At 39.9% G+C, this 19,452-nt stretch overlaps 1 protein-coding gene across 4 annotated transcripts in view; it reads left to right on the top strand.

Annotated features, from left to right (window-relative positions):
- PHACTR2 (phosphatase and actin regulator 2) overlaps positions 1-19,452 on the top strand; it is a 293,379-nt gene that overhangs the window by 69,814 nt on the left and 204,113 nt on the right. The window contains exon 1 of one of the 4 annotated variants that reach the window (XM_032274573.1): positions 3,941-7,371. The exons of 2 other annotated variants lie outside the window; for them this stretch is intronic. In XM_032274573.1, the coding sequence (XP_032130464.1) occupies positions 7,359-7,371 (13 nt within the window). In that variant the 5' untranslated portion in view covers positions 3,941-7,358. Of the gene's footprint in view, positions 1-3,940; positions 7,372-19,452 lie in introns of those variants that run through there. One more of the 4 variants, XM_032274577.1, reaches the window with a different exon arrangement.

Genomic DNA, 19,452 nt, shown 5'->3' with positions numbered 1-19,452 from the left:
TTCTTAGGGCACTCTTCTACTAACTGGTTTTATTAGAAAAGCTAAACATATTTCACATATTAGGGAACCCTCTCTCTATGACTTTGCCCAATTTCTTTTTATGCTTTTCACAGAGATAGGGTTTTCCAACCACCAGTGCATTCGCTTTGAGATTCATTGCTGAGTAAGTGTTGTCATGTGGACTCCTGGGTCCCAGATGGTCCTTTGTTTTCTCTCATTCTTCTGCATTGTTACTGTAAGAGAAATACATTCCTGGCCGGGTGCGGTGCCTCACGCCTGTAATCCCAGCACTTTGGGAGGCCCAGGTGGGCAGATCACCTGAGGTCAGGAGTTCAAGACCAGCCTGGCCAACATGGTGAAACACCGTCTCTACTAAAAATACAAAAAATTAGCCAGGCATGGTGTCATGCGCCTGTAATCCCAGCTACTGAGGAGGCTGAAACAGGAGAATCGTTTGAATTTGGGAGGCAGAGGTTTCAGTCAGCCAAGATTACGCCACTGTACTTTAGCCTGGGCAACAAAGAGTGAAACTCATCTAAAAAAAAAGAAAAAAAAAAGAGTAATAACATTCCTGGGCTTTTTATGTATTAGCAGTATTAAAATATTTTGGAATTCAACTTGTGTCTTCATTTTCAGTGGAAGGCCTTTTTTGTTTGCTTTTTAAAAAATTAATTACTGTTGATACATAATAATTATACATATGTATGGGTTACAGCTGATATGCTGATGCAGTCATACAACTTGTAATGATTAAATCAAGGTAATAGAGATATTCATTTGCCTCAAGTATGTATCATTTTTTATTTTAGGAACATTCCAATTCCACTCTTTTAGTTATTTTGAAATATGAAATATGATTGCTAACTATAGCCACCTCATTGTACTCCCTAACATTAGCTCCTTTGGTTGTGTTTTCACTCTCTCTGTCCCTCCCTAATAGTTTAATGGTTTTGAAGTCACTTCCACCTTGTCCCTCTAACCTTCCCATCTAGTCAGGTTTTCTTTCTTGTTTTTAATTATATATTTTTAAATTTATTTGTTTTACTTTAAGTTCTGGGGTACATGGGCAGAACATGCAGGTTTGTTACATAGGTATACACATGCCATGGTGGTTTGCTGCATTCATCCCCTCATCATCTACATTAGGTATTCCTCCTAATGCTGTCCCTTCCCAATTCCCCCATCCCACTGCTATTCCTCCCCTAGCCCCCTGCCCTCCAACAGGTCCCAGTGTGTGACGCTCCCCTCCCTGTGTCCATGTGTTCTCATTGTTCAACTCCCACTTATGAGTAAGACTTGCAGTGTTTGGTTTTCTGTTCTTGTATCAGTTTGCTGAGAATGATGGTTTCCAGCTTCATCCATGTCCCTGCAAAGGACATGAACTCATCCTTTTTTATGGCTGCATAGTATCCCATGATGTATATGTGCCACATTTTCTTTATCCAGTCTGTCATTGATGGGCATTTGGGTTGGCTCCAAGTCGTTGCTATTGTAAACAGTGCTGCAATACGCATACATGTGCATGTGTCTTTATAATAGAATGATTTATAATCCTTTGGGTATATACCCAGTAATGGGATTGCTGGGTCAGATGGTTTTCTAATGACATCTTGAAGTTTTTGCTCAATTTTGAGGGCATATTACTGATTCAGTTTTTAGGGACCCAGCACGAATCTTAGTTAATTATTGATTATGAAGACTTATCCTCTCCCTGCCTGTCAAAACTTTATTAAAGCCATGGCTCCTGGAACTAAGGTAGCAGCCAATTGTTTTCCCAACCTCATTTCTTGAGCCAGGACTCACCATTCAAGCAGAGCCTGGCTCTGACTGCTCCTTTCTCACGTGGAGCTCTTTTAGAGAGCTGCGCATCTGGCCTTGACCTCTGCTTTTGTCCTTTGGGTACAGCAGGACACTGCAGAAGCCTCACCCACTGCCTTCAGCTTTTGGCTCCTTTCCCATTCATGGAAATGGTCATCTTGCTTCTTGGGCCTAGCTGTTTGTGTGTGTGTGTGTGTGCGTGGTTTTGTTTGTTTACCTATTTAATATTTTATCTATCATTGCTGTGTGTTTGGAGCAGTGGGGTGGTGTCCAAGTGTGGATTCACCAAACCACCTTGGCCAAAAGTCCAAACTTGTCAGAAGACTGTGTCTCATGGAGATCACCTCCTGTAAGATCCAGACACCAGGCAATCTGGGTGTGCAGAAAAGCTTCACAGCTTCGCATTAAGATATTGTTAAAGAGGAGTAAGTGTGGGCCTGGCTCCATGGCTCACACCTGTAATCTCAGCACTTTGGGACGTCAACGTGGGCAGATCACCCATGGTTAGGAGTTCGAGACAAGCCTGGCCAACATGGCGAAACCCAATGTCTACTAAAAATACAAAAACTAGCTGGGCGTGATGGCGCGTGCCTGTAATCCAAGCTACTCAGGAGGCTGAGACGGAAGAATCGCTAGAACCCAGGAGGCGGAGGCTGCAGTGAGCTGAGATCGCACCACTGCACTCCAGCCTGGGCGGCAGATGGAGGCAGACTCCAAGGACCATGAATAAGAGAGGAGAAGCAAATGTGAACATGAAATTCAGGAGACCCCTCCCACACTTTAAAGCAGAAGGGAAACCTCAAAAGGAGAATAGTTAGGCATAATAGAAAACATAGGCATATTAAGTAAGCATTGGCCTAAAATCCACATAGTAGAACATTGGATACATGTATAATATTTCTTGCCCAGATCTTCCTGGAAATACTATCTGTTGCAAAACTTTCTCCTATCAACTGTTTTTGGTTAATAGTTCAGGGATTTGGTTTAGTACTTTGGAGAGTTATATATCCAAGCACTTTGCTTGTCAAAACTATCTGTATTTGTTAGCTGTATTTGTAAAAGCAGTGGCTCAAATGCTTTTAGAAGAGATTTTCAGCTGTGTGGGAGGCTCATGCCTATAATCCCAGTATGGGATTACATACTGGGAGGCCGAGGTGGGTGGATCACTTGAGGTCAGGAGTTTGAAACCATCCTGGCCAACATGGTGAAACACTGTTTCTCCTAAAAATACAAAAAAATTAGCTGGGCTTGGTGATGGGTGCCTGTAACCCTAGCTACCCAGGAACTGAGGCTCAAGAATCACTTGAACCCAGGAGGTGGAGGTTGCAGTGAGTCAAGATCATGCCACTGCACTACAGCCTGGGTGACAGAGCGGGACTCTGACTCAGGAGAAAAAAGAGACTTTCGGTAGAATCTGTTCCAAAATGAACAGGGAGCAAACTTTCTCACTGATAGTCAATATTCTGGCACTTATTTATTTCTTTGGGTGAATTAGAAACTCAAATGATAGATAGGCCCATTTGAGCATCGGAGAGATCTGCTGGCCCAACCAATCTAATTATGTGGGCAGTTCACTCTTTTACTCCTCCTATCTGAGAAACAGAGCCTGATTTTTTAAGAAAGTATTCCAATCCGTCCTCTAACAGTGAAACTATGTTCTTTTTGGCCTGTGATTTGGGAGTTGCTCTGCCCCTTGGAGAGGTATTTCTGTTCTTGTTCTCCACAGAATCCATCTGAACTGGCCTTACTCCCCTGGGCTCAAATTTCAGGCAGAAAAGGCAGAGTATTATTGCCACCTATTGTCATCAGTTCTTCCCTGTGTGCTTCCAACAAGTGATAGCTTCTCGTAGGAAAGTTAAGAAGTAATGTGACCCAGCACACTGGCTCATGCCTGTAATCCCAGCACTTTGGGAGGCCAAAGCGGGTGGATTACCTGCGGTCAGGGGTTCAAGACCAGCCTGGTCAACATGGTGAAACCCCATCTCTACTGAAAATACAAAAATTAGCCAGGCGAGATGGTGAGCACCTGTAATCCCAGCTACTCACAAGGCTGGGGCATAAGAATTGCTTGAACTTAGGAGGTGGAGGTTGCAGTGAGTGAAGATTGCACCATTGTGCTCCAGCCTAGGCAACAGGGAGAGACTCCATCTCAAAAAAAAAGGGGGGGGGGGAAGAAGTAAGCAGAACTTTTCTAGGAAGCCAAGACATTCTCTTCTTTGTTGAAACTGAGAGACAGTTGCTAATAGGGTTTGTTGTTGTTGTTTGTTTTCGTTTATGTTCTTTTTTTGTAGAAAGATGTACTTGGTGCATTTGAAGACGCAGGATCCCACAGCAGCCTTGCTGTTGCTACCTCAGCCAGACAGGCCTGGCATCCCAAACATCCTACAACCAACCTCAGGCAAACACTCTCTTAAAAAACCCAGACAGTGAGGGGTTGTATCCTTCTTTCGAAGGTGGGATACACTGAGAGTGCTTGGATGCAGGTGCTCCAAATTACCTCTGCCTCAAACCAGTTTGCCGAATTCTAGGCAAGCTGAGTAAATACTCATGGGAAGGTTAATAAAAATGGGAACTCACCCATACTTAGAAACATAATAGAGAACATTAGACTCATGGATACCGCTGCCATGCCCACAGCATCCCTGGAGCCATTGGAAAGGGCCCGGTGAACATTTTATAACCAGGCATTCCCCAGCTAGCGCATATTAATTGTGGGAATTAAATCAAGGGAGGGAATGGATTCTCCCTGGGGCTTGAAGAAAATGGTCCACTTACTGTGCTTTTTCACAGTTGCATTGCCTTCCTCTGATGCTGGGTAGGGAGAGAGGAGGGGCGGTGCTGGGGCCAGTTACCAGTGCAGAGAAACGGGAAGCAGTTATGTCCTGGGCAATGAATGCAGTTAATAAACAGGGCTTAGTTTATAGTGGACACTCAACATTTATTTTCTGATTTCTGTACATATTTCTGTGTTGCCCATTCTTGTTTATCTCTTAGTGGAGATGTTTGAGTTTTGCAGGTGAGGGAGGGAGATGGTTAGTTCCTAAATATATAACCAAATCCTATGACAAAATAATATTAATAATTATTTTCTGCTATTTTATTTTATCATAAATTGACAAATTATAACTGTATATATTTATGGGGTATGATGTGATATTATGATACATGTGTATAATGTGGGATGATTAAATACAGCGAATTAACACATCCATCACCACAAATACTTGTCACCTACCATTTTAAATTGCAAAAATGTACGGAAGGACCACAGTCCTTCAACTGAAACCCTGTAGTCAGTTGTGTTTCAGAATTCAGAATTTTATTTTAGAAAGGTGATAGAAAGCATACGCTACATACTATGAATCACCCCTAGCAGGATCTGGGAAGATTCTTAGAACCTATAACATTAAGAATTTCTGTAGCAAACATGGTGATTTGCTCTAAGTGGGATAAGTAAAGATTTTTAATAGCATCATATCACTTCAAGTTATGACACTGAATGCATTTTGGGGCCAAACTCACAAAGAACAACAAGATTTACAAAACTTTCTGGATTTTAGAATTGTGGGTAAAGATTAGATTTTATATAAATCCCACTGTGAGTCAGGGAGTGCTTAATGGGCTGTCCTTGGAAGCCAGTTAGTATTTATGAAAAAAAAAGTGTGTTTCAAATGACCAATAAAATGAACCTTTGGAACATAAGCCATTTGTCATTTGAGGACTAACAGGATTAATACAAATAACTGAAATTCATAGGAGGCAATAGGCACTGCCAGTAAATGACACTTCTTAGCTACTCCTTACCCAAATCTCTGCCTTGATGATGTGTCTTCTCTCTCTCTCATCTTTATTTCCCTGTTATCTCCTCTTTTTTCCTTAAAAATAGTGAGTTTGTCCTAGATTTTGAGCTGCTGACACTCACTCCAGATAGTTGGCAGGTCTTAATCAGGGCAAGTCGATGAGGTGTGGAAACCACAGTGATTTCAGTCTCATGGGATCCAAGCAAAATTTTAAAATATATATAAAGAATGATTTTTTAAAATTCATAGAGTGACATATCTTTAACATTGTGTGACAGAATGGAAACGACAGGGTTAAAAATCTCAAGTTAAAATCACTGAGAAATTCAGCTTTTCTTCGAGGAAAACATTTCTGAACTATCACTGACACCATAAAGTGTTTTGTTTAAACAATAAAAGAACCTCATATCTATAGGAAATCCTGAAGTTGCTTTAAAAACAAAAATACTTAAACCTAGAAGCTGTTACAATGGGAAACTAGACTAAATAATTTATGGCTGGTGTGTCACTAGGAATTCTAATGGCATAAAGAAATGCTTAATAAACAAATGGCCTTTCAAATTTCGCAACTCTGGGGGTATGATAACACTATGCACTGGTTTTTAAAAATCTGTCCATAAGACCTGGAGAGCCTAACTATACTGTGGATTCATTTTATCGTAGGTCATATGAGGTCACTGTAAATCTTTGTACTATATTTGAGAAAACACAGAGTTGCGCCATCCCCAGCATCTAATGTCGTGACAGCCACAAGGCCTGGCACCTGATTTCTCCAGCACTGCACTTGCCCTTATGTCCTGATAGCGTAAGCAGTTTTTGGTGTCTTTGAGAGTCATCTTTACACAGCCAAATTAGAGAAGTGAAATGGGTTTTCCTGTGTTAGTCAGTCTTTCCTGATCCTCACATTTCTTTGGCTGCGGATTATAACATACTGTAGTATCCCCTAACCTCTTTTGACTGTTATTTCTTGTATTATTAGTGACATTTGGTGAAAATGCTTTGAATTTCTCTGTTAGCATAGGTGAGCAGAAATGCTGATCAGAAATAGAAGAACTAGTTATGATGAAAACATAACCAAAATGGAATGGCAATACTCTGCTTCCTAATATTTATTTGGAGCAGAGATATTAAAGATAGTCTTTATTTTTCAATGTTTTATCTGCTACTCTCTGCCTCCTCCAATAATAACCAAAACACTTTAAAATTTTAAATTGAAAAGTTGCCCAGTCATTCAGTGATGTCAATGATAAAGGCTGAACCATATTTAGACTAACCCCAAGGAAAGGATAATGTATTGTATTTTTAAATAGTCCTTTTTACCTTTTCATGATCAGTGCCTCTTCCTGTTTCTGTCTGCCCTGGCATCTTTTGGAAAGCTCTGTGTTTTGCATAGCATGTGCACCTTTTTTTTTTTTTTTCCTGAAATGTGCAGCACATTCAACATTGCAGTGATTTCTTTCCCCCTCCTTTGCTTAGAACAGAGGTGGAAACCCCAGGGGATTCAAGTACCCACTTGATAGGCTCAGTCTCTCTTAATCAGCCTGTAATGGAGCTAATGGCTGTTTGTCATCCTTGGAGATATAAATTTCCTGGCGGTGTCTCCTGCAGACAGTGCATGAAGTATGCTCAGTGTGCCAGCAAGGGCTGATAATCAGCAGAAGGGCAGGGTGCTTCGTTAGTCAGAAGAGCCAGGGCTTCCCAGCTGCCAGGCTACAGAACTCGCCTCGCCACTCCTGAGGCATGGACAACGCCGGTAGGTAAAACAAGCATGAATTCTTCATAGCTCTGGCTTCCTTTGCAGCTTGTATCCTTTGCTGCGGGAGGTTTGCCTATTCGTTGTTCTCGTTTTGCACTTAAATGTTCAAGACTAGGAAGCATGTAATATTGGAACCCCGATGCGTTGTCCACCAGACAATTAATGTTTACCTTGAAGTTTAGGAATTGGGAATGCAGATTGTCATTCCAAATTCACCTTTTGTGAAGACTACTGCTATTTTATTTAGGCTGCAGGAAGTGTGGTGTTTGATTCTTTTGTGCTCAGAGCAGTGGGTGGAAAATGCATATAGTTAGTGAAAAAACTATTACTAAGGGATGGCATGAGGTAGATGGAATTAAGTTAATAAGCTGAGCAAAAATTCTGTATAAATATTACAATATGCACAGTGTAATAGCATAAGAACTCTTTGGGTCTGATGCTTTCATCTTCACGTTAGGATGCAATGTCAAAAATGTTTCGATAGTCTCTGATATTTTAGTTTCAGAGTACAGGCATTAGTGGTCAATCATGAACCTTTAAAAATGTATTTTTTTTTTTTTTTACTATCTTTACTTGCTAACTAGACAAACATGACAGTGGAAGTATTTTATTGTCAGTTACATGATTAGCATAAAATTCTCAGGTGGAACCTTTTCTTTTTACTTTGCTGTATTGAACTTTTAGAGAAGATATACTGTGGGATCATTCCCCATTTCAGTGTTATTGGCACTCAAGCAGAATTTTCCCAGCTGTGTTATGGATTATCTGTCTCCTGAAACTCATTAGTTCAGTTACTCAGCTGATATCAGCTTGAAGGTGATGCTTCCCATGCCTTGAGATGCTGTCAGCTCTTCTAAGAAGTTACATCATTTAAAACACATTCTACACTACAAGACCACCCATTGGTGGTGAAACATACTTGTTTATGAAGTTGAGGTAGTTCAGTCCTCGGTGCAGGTAGCATAGGCTAGCAGAGATTTTAAAGTCAGCGTACGTTGGGCTCTTTTATGAAATAGGTTATCAGGAACAAAACTCTGTGACTAACATACTTTGGTCCTTGCCATTGAAGACATTGAAATAAAGTAGAACAGTATAATATCAGGGATGAAAATTTTAGGGTGGTGGAAGAAATGAGACAAGTGTAAGGATGTGTGTGGTCGTAGCAGGAGAGAAGCTGGGATGCATGCATATGGATTGTACCCCATTCTGGTCATTAAAAAAGCATGCCATAGGGCTTGTCAAAAAGCAGGTATATATGGTATTCCGTGACAAGGCACAATTTGAAAATCAACCAAAAGCTTCTATAATTACAGCAGTAGAGTGAGTAAAAAATAAATAAATAAACTTAGAATCTCTAATTTAGCCTCATTTAAAACTCCTGCCACCCACAATTTATTATACTGACACCCTGGCAGAATGATCACTTTAATTTAAGCAAATGCCTTTTTTAACTGACTCATATATTTATTTAAAGGCCATTTAAAAAAAGGGGAAGAAACTCCTGTGGCAGACTTCTTGTAGGCTTAAAAATGCTATCGGTTATTTTTCCTTTTTGGCTAACTAGAGCTTTGGGGGTGTTTTCACAATGTTTAGTTATATTTGTTTATGCTATTAAATGTGATTAATAAAACACCTCTGCTCTTGATGAGTTTAAGATTATTTAAACACTGTGGAGAGTGGCTTGTAAAGTAGCAATTTCTATATCATTTCAAATTTTAAGTGTAATCTCAAATATAGGTATGCATACCTTTGAATAGAATAACAGGTTTTAAATCACATAATTTGAATATTTCCGAAATAGCATCTTTCTTATAATGGCTTATAATTGGCTGTCAGTGATCACTTTTCATGGTATTTTTTTATGAGGTGAGCAGACCCTCAGAGGAGGAAAATGTAAACATCCATTACATACACACATTTCAATACATTGTATTGACTGTAAGGAAAGCATTTAAGACAGTACTGGTAGAGGGCAAAACAAAAAAAAATTCCGAAATATCTTTAACATTGTGCCAAGAGATTCAATTAATTTGGAGCACTACAGTTTCTCCAATTTAATTTAAAGAAGATAATGATGTTGAGTATTTGCCTAAATTTTTCTAATCAGAAATGGGTTGAGGCCCTGGATTTCAGAGCTAGTACCTTAGAGCTGCGCACTAGTGCTAACAACTGGATCGTTAGTATCAAGGAGCCTGGCCCTCTTCCAGCAAGGCTTTCTGTGTGGGGTTTTGCATGATTGATAGGCAGAACCACAGCAATGGGTCCACACAGGTTGAATGTCCCTAATTTATTTGAGTCACATAGAACCCTGCATTAGAGATATTTGTGCATGGTTTCCGCTGTTAGCAAGTAAAGAAAGATGAGCTGCTTGGGACTCCGGCCCTTTGGGTGGGTGGGTGTACATTTCAGCCATCATGCCATTGTGAGTCTGTCCTTTCTCTCCTTAGCAGCAAAGAACTGACATTCCTACTATCTTGGAGAAGGAGACATCCCTTCCCCATAATTGCTGGCTTATGTATTCCTTTAAAAGCTTTTCCTGGAATAACCATAAAATATTTATCAAACTGTGTGTGTGGAATATGTCAGGGCAATTTTAGCAATATCTAACATTTTCTTCTTTTTTTAATATGGCTATTTCTTCTTAGAAGTTATATAACAACTCAGATAGATGGTGCTTTATAATTACAAACCTGTGACTACAAGTCCCATCAGAGTTCTGCCAATGCCACTTTCCTCCTTACCACCATCAAGTGGTTCTCATGAGTGAATTCTGATAAGACATTCAGAGGCACAGTTGATTGGTGTGTGATTTTTATCTGAAACATGTTTTGAAATGTAATTCCATATTCTACAGTGTAGAATACTGTAAAAAAAAAAAAAAAAAAAAAAGCTCTGCAGAATTTATTGTGTTGAGTTTTCCCTACTTGATATCAAGATATTTCAGTTACCATGTGTGGGTTGAAAGAGCCACACTCATTTGGAGGGCCCATGCACCTTCACCGTGCATTCTGGCTCAGCGGTTCAGAGGCTTTTGGCTATTGATGATGTACAATCACTGAGTCAGAAGATCACAGCCTGCCAGCTCCCTGCAAAACAGACTCAAGGGTTATTTGGAGCCAGACTGAGGAAGGGTTTGGAGTGGAGTAGTTGAGAGTGTCAGATAATTTTTGGTGAACGTTAGCTCTGCCACCTGTTATCCCAGTGACTGTGAACAAGTAATAGAAACTGTATGCATTAATTTTCTCATCAATAAGCGGTGACAATAATTGTACCCATATTATAGGATTGCTATGAAGAGAAAGTAAGATAACTCCTATAAGGCTTTTGGTACAATGGCTGGCATATGGCAAAATACAATGCATGTTGGCATTTTAGAGAGCCATCAAAAGATTGAAGCAGGCTGCTTTATGAACACGTAAATATATGCTCCAGCAGGACAGCTCTGAAAGTGGTTCAGATGACAGTGTGGGAAAGTGAGCAGTTCTGAGCAAAGAGACTAGTCAAGTGGCTGTCTCAGAAGTAGAACTGGAAATTAATGTGGGTGGTGCAATGGGCATGGGGTTGGGGATGCCTTGGCTATGCATCAGCAGAGCGTGATGAGTGGATGTGGAGGCAGGGGAGCTGCAGCAGTCAAAGGAGACCTTGGAGGTTTCCAGTTAGAGAATTTAAGACAATGGTCCTGCACAACTGAACAAAATGGGTTTTAAGAGAAAGACGGTAAGTTCCATTTTGACACTGTTGGGTTTGAAATACCTTGTGTGTTGCCCACTAGCCACAGTAGTTGGTTCACTGATGACCTTTTAATCCACTTAAAGGATTAAAAAGGATTCCTACCCCATCTCTCTCCAGTCTGTGGGAGATCCTATGGGATGGTGTAGAGAAAGGAAACTTTCAAATGCTCCGTCTTATTTTATAGATGGAGATAAGACCAGACAAAGAGAAACATGCTCCTAAGCATTGAAATAATTAGGGTAAAGGCCAGGCTGTTACATAAGAAAATGTAAGCATGAAGACATTTCATTTCAAGCTGATTCAAAACCTTAGCAGCCCAGGTTGTCATGCCAAAGTTCCTGAACAGCTGGAGATGGTGATTCAGGAGAAGGATTACTTAATAGAGCAGACATCCAATAAGAATTCATATGTTTTGAAAGAGGTTGCTTTCTAGAATATTTGACTATGTTTGCAAACTGTAGTCTATGCAATTAATTTTTTTCCTCTAATCCTCCATTTTCATGATATCTTGGTCTTACTATCTATAATTTTGTTGACCATGACACTTTTTAGAAATGCTATAATGTTATATATACATACATACATACATATGTACACATACATACATAATATGTACACATACATTTGAATGTGTATTGTTAATATATGTACCTATGTGTGAATTCTTTAACTAGGGGATTGTCAGCCTTGATGTAAGGGAATGTAATGTTGGTAGCTCTTCTAAAAAACTTAATAAAACATTAGAACGGATTTTCTTTCTAATTAAGAAAGAAATTCATTCTTATCCTCTGAAATACCCCTTGTGTTATAAAGATTATTATTTAACATTTTATCGACTGTCAAATTACAGTATTTTCCTTTGAATTTATTGTGAAGCCCATTGTGCTATTTTAGCATTTTATGTTTCACCAAATGAATATTCTTAGAAGCATCCCGGATTCATGTAAAAATATTTTTCTAACCAAAACATTAAAATGTGATAAATAGTCTGTTTTTTGGAACATCTGTTTTCAAAATGCTAGTATTATCAAAAATAACTGTGTTTTAAAATCAAAATGCCAAAAGGAAAAATAAGTTTATATATAAACGTAGACATACTGTAAAAGTGGCACTAAATTTTCTTCCTAGTTTTACTCTAATAGCATAGTGACTTTGATCTCCTGAGAATAAACCAACAGCCATGGCCCAAGAGTGTGCAGAAGCAGGCCAAAGTCTTTGCTTCTAAAATGAAGTTTTTACTTTTGTTTTAGGATCACTGCAGTTTGTTCTGAGTGTTTCTTTCTTTGCAACCACTCATCTTTCCAAAGGCAGAATGAATTCTGATTTTTCTCTATCCCCAAGATGAAATAGAAATGCTTGTCACATGGCTTCTGTCTAGAACAACTGTTAGAAAAGATATGAAGCACAAGCAAAAATGTATTTTGGTGATAGAGGAATCAACAATCAACATTTTCTAGATTATATGCCATTCCATATGTTATTAAATAAACTCCCTACCCCACCTCGACACACAAATAATTCAGTGTTCAGGCAATTTTAAGAATTGTTGAGTTTAACAGCATTCAACAGGTTTCTTAGCATGTTAAGAAACATGCTGAGGCCAGGCATGGTGGCTCACACCTGTAATCCCAGCACTTTGGGAAACTGAGGCGGGCAAATCACGAGGTCAGGAGATTGAGACCAGCCTGGCCAACATAGAGAAACCCCATCTTTACAAAAAATACAAAAATTAGCCAGGTGTGGTGGCTTATGCCTTTAGTCCCAGCTACTTAGGAGGCTGAGGCGGGAGTATCGCCTGAACCTGGGAGGTGTAAGTTGCAGTGAGCCCAGACCATGCCATTGCACTCCAGCCTGGGTGACAGAGTGAGACTCCATCTTAAAAAAAAAAGAAAGAAAGAAAGAAAGAAACATGCTGATGGAATTGGCATATAATTTCCTGTGGGTGCTAATATTTCTTGTGAATTCCTAAGATGGAATACAGAATGCAGCATTCCCCCATCATATTGACCTCAGGTTCTCCAGGGGAAACCTAGCTACAAGGTAGATAACTCCAATTTGGAATGTACAGTTAAGATCCCTTCAATCTCAGTTTCACTTTCCATTTCACCCTATTCTTCCTCTCCTGAGTTCTTCTCAACTACCTGTTTCCAAATATAGGAAGCCATTTTTGGTAACTAGCAAAGTTACCAAAAAGTTACTTTTGGTAAGTAACTTTTAACAGAGATATTGAATTTCTAAACAATCTAGCATTGTTCCATAAGTATGTAAATTTCATGTGCATGAAATTCCATTGCACATGTACATGAATATGTACATTTCATGATACTTTCATAAGTGCCAGTGCTTGATTGTTTAGAAATTAAATATCTGTCTTCGACAATGGTTGACAACTCATTCTACTATAGACACATGCTTATGTATGTTTATTGCAGCACCATTCGCAATAGCAAAGACTTGGAACCAACCCAAATGCCTATCAATGATAGACTGGATAAAGAAAATGTGGCGCATATACATCGTGGAATACTATGCAGCCATAAAAAGGTTGAGTTCATGTCCTTTGCAGGGACATGGATGTAGCTGGAAACCATCATTCTGAGCGGACTGACACAAGAACAGAAAACCAAACACCGTGTGTTCTCACTCATAAATGGGAGTTGAACAATGAGAGCGCATGGACAAAGGGAGGGGGACATCACACACCGGGGCCTGTCGGGGGGTAAGGGGCTAGGGGAGGAACAGCATTAGGAGAAATACCTAATGTAGATGATGGGTTGATGGGTGCAGCAAACCACCATGGCATGTGTATACCTATGTAACAAACCTGCACGTTCTGCACATGTATCTCAGAACTTAAAGTATAATTTTTTTTAAATCATGAAGTGAAATTAAATATCTGTGTCATGTATGTACAGGATTTATCTTCTCTTTCCTTGCCACTAACATTTCACTGCTCATAAACATCACCATCAGATGAAGTAAAGAAGGAAAGGGAGCTAGGACTTAAACCTGCTTTGGAAAGAAGTGGAATTCAATGACTAGCTATGAGATTGGGAGTGATGCACAGATTTTATCTATCCAGATGTAACAATTCACATGAAATATTAAAAATAGATGATGTGAGGTTTTATATGTAAAAAGTCAACTTCAAAGTTCTATTTTCGTAAATCACGTACCAAGAACATATATAAAAAAGGCAAATCATATTTAGCTAAATGTCAAATGTCTTGTAAGGAAGGACGCTTACTCTTTTGAGTGTCCATTATGTCCTAGGCATCAAGTTAGGTATTTTACACAGGTCACATTAATACCTGCAGTCACTCTGTAAGTAAATATTATCTTCCCCGAGTTACACATAAGTAGCTGAGGCTAAGAGCTCACCTGATAAATAAGTGAGTGATTTATAAACTTGAATCCACCCTTTCTTAACAACAGCAAAATTCAACTCATCATTTTCATGTTGTCATATTGCTTTGAGGAGGGGGGGTTCTGGGTCTTTGTGTTCTCCATAGCATTGAGCACAGTGCCTGGGCTGTACTAAGCATATAGTAAATGTCTGTTGAATTAAATCAACAAACATTTAATGACATTTAATTAATTGGGAGCATTTTTTTAAAAAGCAAATTAATTTGGAAATATTGGTGTCAGATGATCTTTTTACACATCTGAATACCCTCATAGAACTTAGTATATGGGCAAGGAAAAACATACGTATTTCTTGTTTCATAAACATTCACAAATTTATGAAAATTTTTGATAGAGCCCACCTATGAACTCTGTTACCATTGTAAAAAAAGTATTCAAAATTTTCATTTGAAGGATGTGGTAATATTAGGGTCATTAACAGAAATTATAGAAAAAGCCTTCCCCATATGTTTTTAATGATATTTAATTGAAATGCAGACACACCTTCCTGGAATATGAAAGAATTTTACTTTTTCTCTCTTCTTCCGGAGAGCTCATGATTAGAGGGAAGATCACAAAGTCCCTGTGCCTTTGTCTCATCCGACCACACCTGTGCATGAATAGTCATTTTTCTTTCACTGGCAATGCTAGCACGTTACATTCCACATGACTGTTTCCAAACTCTGTGTTACTCTGTGAACCGCTATGAGATTTGACAAACACACAGTGAAACAATAATCACATTTAAATTTTGATGCCTATGTCAAGAGAAACCATAGTTTCAAAGTTTCAGTTTCAGATTTCAGAGCTATAGTTTCAAAGTTTCAGGTTTTCCTACACTTTAGTATATAGTATCTGCCTAATTGTTTTGATAGGGAGCTCTTTTATTATTTTTAGAGATAATTCCCAAGATCCAGCTATCTCCCCAAAATTACATTTTGAATTTTTTTCACATAAACTAATTTGTTCCAAATATTTAATCCTCTAATTAGGAATAGTGACAGAAATTTTGCCTCATGACTGGACTTTAGAATCATGATTTCCTTTCTTAGACCTGAATCATTCAGTGCGGGCATAGCATTTATACCTTTACGGCTATCAAGTTCAAATCCTGATATTTAGTGGTATTAGCAACTGATTACATCTGACTTGCTAACCTGCCTCTTCTGTTAGTTTCCATGTATCCTCCATATCCACCAGTCTGTTCCCCTGTGTGTTCTGTTTCCACAAAAGCATTTGTACCTTCGTTCATGCTGTTCTTTGCACCTAGAATACCTTCTCCTCCTTGCCATTCAGTCTCTTTCATCCATACATCCTGGTGAGGTTTCCTCGTCCCCCACTCTGCGCCATGCAAAATCCTAGGTAGTGTGGATACGAGAGAAGGAGACGGAGCTTCTGTCAGCGTGGTCTTTCCATCTAGTAGAGAAAGCAAAATTAGTAATGGATAGACAAAATGCTCAGGTTGTGATTAGTGCTGCCAAGTTAATCCGCTGGCATTTGGATGGAAAATGAGTTTGGGGTGCAGGCTACTCCAGATTCGGTAGTCAGGGAAAGCTTCCTGAGGAGGTGGCATGCAGGCTGAGGCCCAAGCAATGAAAAGGAATCAGCCATGAGAGAACCAGGGAAAAAATGTATCAAGCGGAGTGACAGGCAAATGCATATGCTCCCAGACAGGACATTGACTGGGATGTCTCAGCAACAAGGTCAGTGTGAGTGGGGACTGGTGAGAGGTAGGAACCTCAGACCCATCAGAGAGGGCCTTGAGGCTTGGCCTGTGTCCTGCCAGCTTTCAGGAGACTTTGAAGGGTTTACAAGACTGGGAAGAATGGAGTGGAAAGAAGCAAGAGTGGAAGTTCCTAAGAATGAAATCCACTTAGAAGGCTCTTGACGGAAGTGGCGGCAGTGGGGAAGAGGAGAGGAAACGCACAGCAATCCCAGCCCTGTGTCAACGCCCAGCACTTACCCTGTCTTACGTCTTCCCAACTTGTCTCCAAGCCCTGAATTTTCTCAGGGCACTGGTGGAATTCACCACCCAGTTTTGTACTTACTGGAAGTTAATCTGAAATGACTCTCCATTTGAGTCTTTTCTTCCCAACCGGATTTAAAAGTCTTGAGGGCGGATGCCACATCATGGACATCTTTTGCCTTGTAAGAGTGCTCATTCGCAACTCTAGCCACTCATTAGCATCACCTGGAAACCTTTTAAATACCAATCTCTGGGTCCCACCCTTGACAAATTCCAAGGGACTTTGGAGCGGGGTCAGGACATTTGTATTTGTTTAAAAGCACCCCACTATATTCTAATGAGCCATAAGGGTGTCCTCCTCTCTCTGTCTTTTCCCCTCTGTATCCCTTGTTCCTCCCTCCAGTCTAGCAGGCCAGCTTAGCTGAGATTTCGTGCTTGGGAATTATCTGCTTCCAGGTGGGATGTGAGGCTGTGAGATTATAATTAGACCTCCAAGGAAATGGCTGAAAGAAAAGAGCAGAGGTGAAATACTGCTTCCAGACAATGTATCGGGATAAGAAGAAAGGAAACTGAAGCCAGACTTTCTGAAATCCATCCTGCTGGAGTCTGTAGATTGGATCAAAGAAGGTGGTTAAGGAGAGACTTAGTCACCTACTTCCAAATGAGGAAGGTTGTTTTCTCTTCCAACATCTTATAAGCAAAGTAAGTACTAAAAGTGAAGATTCACCACAGTGGCAAAAACTATTTCTGAAGAGAGTACATGTGAAATTTAACTAATAAGCGATGTTAAACATCCCTTGTCAAATTCTATATAATAGAAGACGTACATTATTAGACCCCAAATAGCACTGGTATGATTTAATCATCACTAACTGTATCTGTACCGAGAGGCTGGGTCAGAGCCACGATTAGACATCAATGCTATATTTGCTGTATCCATGTGACTTACCACAGGTGCCCTGCTTTTTAGTGATAGAGAAATAGGTCCTGTTCCACCTTGTACTTCCTGCTACACACACACACACACACACACACACACACACACACGCACTCACGCATGCACGCACACACGCACACGCTCCAGAATGATCATTTAAATTGACAATGACCCTAAATATTAAAGGCTAGGGATGCTTGGCTAACTTGCTTTTCTGGTGTTTTGGTTAATAAATGTTTTTTACAACAAAGTTAATACATGCTTTCTAATAGAAACAGTGCAATTTAGTAAAACCATCTTTTATAATATTTGACTTAACTACCCCACATGGTCACAAGGATCACTTGAGAAGGTGTCAGTGACAGAGGGTTTTAAACTCCAAATGTTTATACAAATGAAGCATCTATTACTGGGGGGAACCACCAGGGATGGGCAGGGGAGGCTGGGGTGGGATGGGGGTTGAATGTTTCCCTAACTGCCCCTCCTGCTCCACCCATTTCTCCCCAGATCCTCTCACTTGCCTGTCCCCTATTGCCATCTTGAAAAGCCTCCTCCTTGTGTTACCGCCAGCTCAGGTGTCCCCTCCTTCTCAAAACCATCCTCAACTCCACTGAATAGAATGAGTTTTCTTGCTCCTCTCCTCTCCTCCCCGAGAACACTCTCCTACTCCTATCAGAACTGGTAGCAGATAAACCATCATGCTGTTTCACATGCTCCTCAAGAACGGGGCCACATCTTCTTGAGCCTTATACTGAGCACAGTCCCTGGCAGAGGAGGTGTGTTCCATAAGAAGGCAAATGAATACACTAGCTGAAATCAAGACTGAGCTGTCTCTTATTGTGTGCTATTACTTATATAGAAACTATGAATTAGTTCATATTGGAATTGAATGCTGTGGCCATATGCAATTTAATATGAGCAGCACTTCTTCAGGTGGGGATCCCATTAGAATCACTTGTGCAATTAAAATCTGTCTGTCTGCCTGTCCATCTCTCCATCCATCCATCTACCTACCTACTTACATATCGTCTCTCAAGAGCCATACCAGCCCCACTCCAGACCTACTAATTCAGAATCTCCCATGGAAAGAAAGGGGTACTTTTAAGAAATGTTTCACAGATGATTCCTCTGTGCTCCCCTGGTGAGACCCATTATTGGTCTAAGAAACATATAATGAAGCCACTCAGACAAAATGGGTTTCTATTGTTTTGTGTGCTATTAAGATACTTGCTTATTGTCAACATGAAAGCACATTATTATTAGAATTCTAAAGATCTTGTGCCATGTAGAAAAATGCTCTAATATGCCCTATTGGAGGCCTGCATTGACCTGTAAACAAAGAAGCATCTTTCTTCGAGACTGTTGCGTGGGAATGGTGGTGCATTCTGTTTTGTCTTCCTCCTCTTATGGTGGAAAGGCACTCTCTAGCTTTTGTATCATTAACTGAGACTTGCTTAAAAGTGTACACCGAAACTTGTCTTTAATTTGCCACCTGCTGCATGCCTCTGCACTTTATATCTTGGGTCTTACTTACTTAGAACTGGAAATTTGGCAACCCTCCATTTTTAAAGCAGGTTGACTTAGGGCATTTTAAATAAGGGGATAAAATGGAATATTGCCAGTCCCGACATTTGAGAATGGTCAGTAGGGTCTAAAGAGTCAAAATATCTTAGGTTCCCTGTGCGAGACTCCAGTCTTCACAGCGCCGATCATGCTTGCTTGTGGTACTTACACAACATGTCAATCAGTGGAGGAGCCAGTTCGTTTGCTCAAATAATAAGCATTTCACAACATTCATTAACCTTAGGGTCACTTTTTTAAGTTAAGGAAGTAAAAGACATTTGTTTAAATAATTGTATGACTGTGACGATAGTTGAAAAAAGCCAGATAGTTGAAAATTAAAGCCAACTTTGTTTTTAAAATCCAGACTTCTTGGAAAACCAGGAGCTCTGTAGCATACATTTAGAATGAAGCTCCAGCCTTAACGTCTAAATTTCCTGGCTAATGTCACAGCCCTAATGCTCGATAAACAAAGGTG

Source organism: Sapajus apella, unplaced genomic scaffold (genome assembly GCF_009761245.1).
Source record: "Sapajus apella isolate SASKATOON/1434 unplaced genomic scaffold, GSC_monkey_1.0 scaffold6, whole genome shotgun sequence".
Classification (NCBI taxonomy): Eukaryota; Metazoa; Chordata; class Mammalia; order Primates; family Cebidae; genus Sapajus; species Sapajus apella.
Note: the sequence above shows the minus strand (reverse complement) of the source record. Positions and strands in the feature narration are given on the sequence as shown.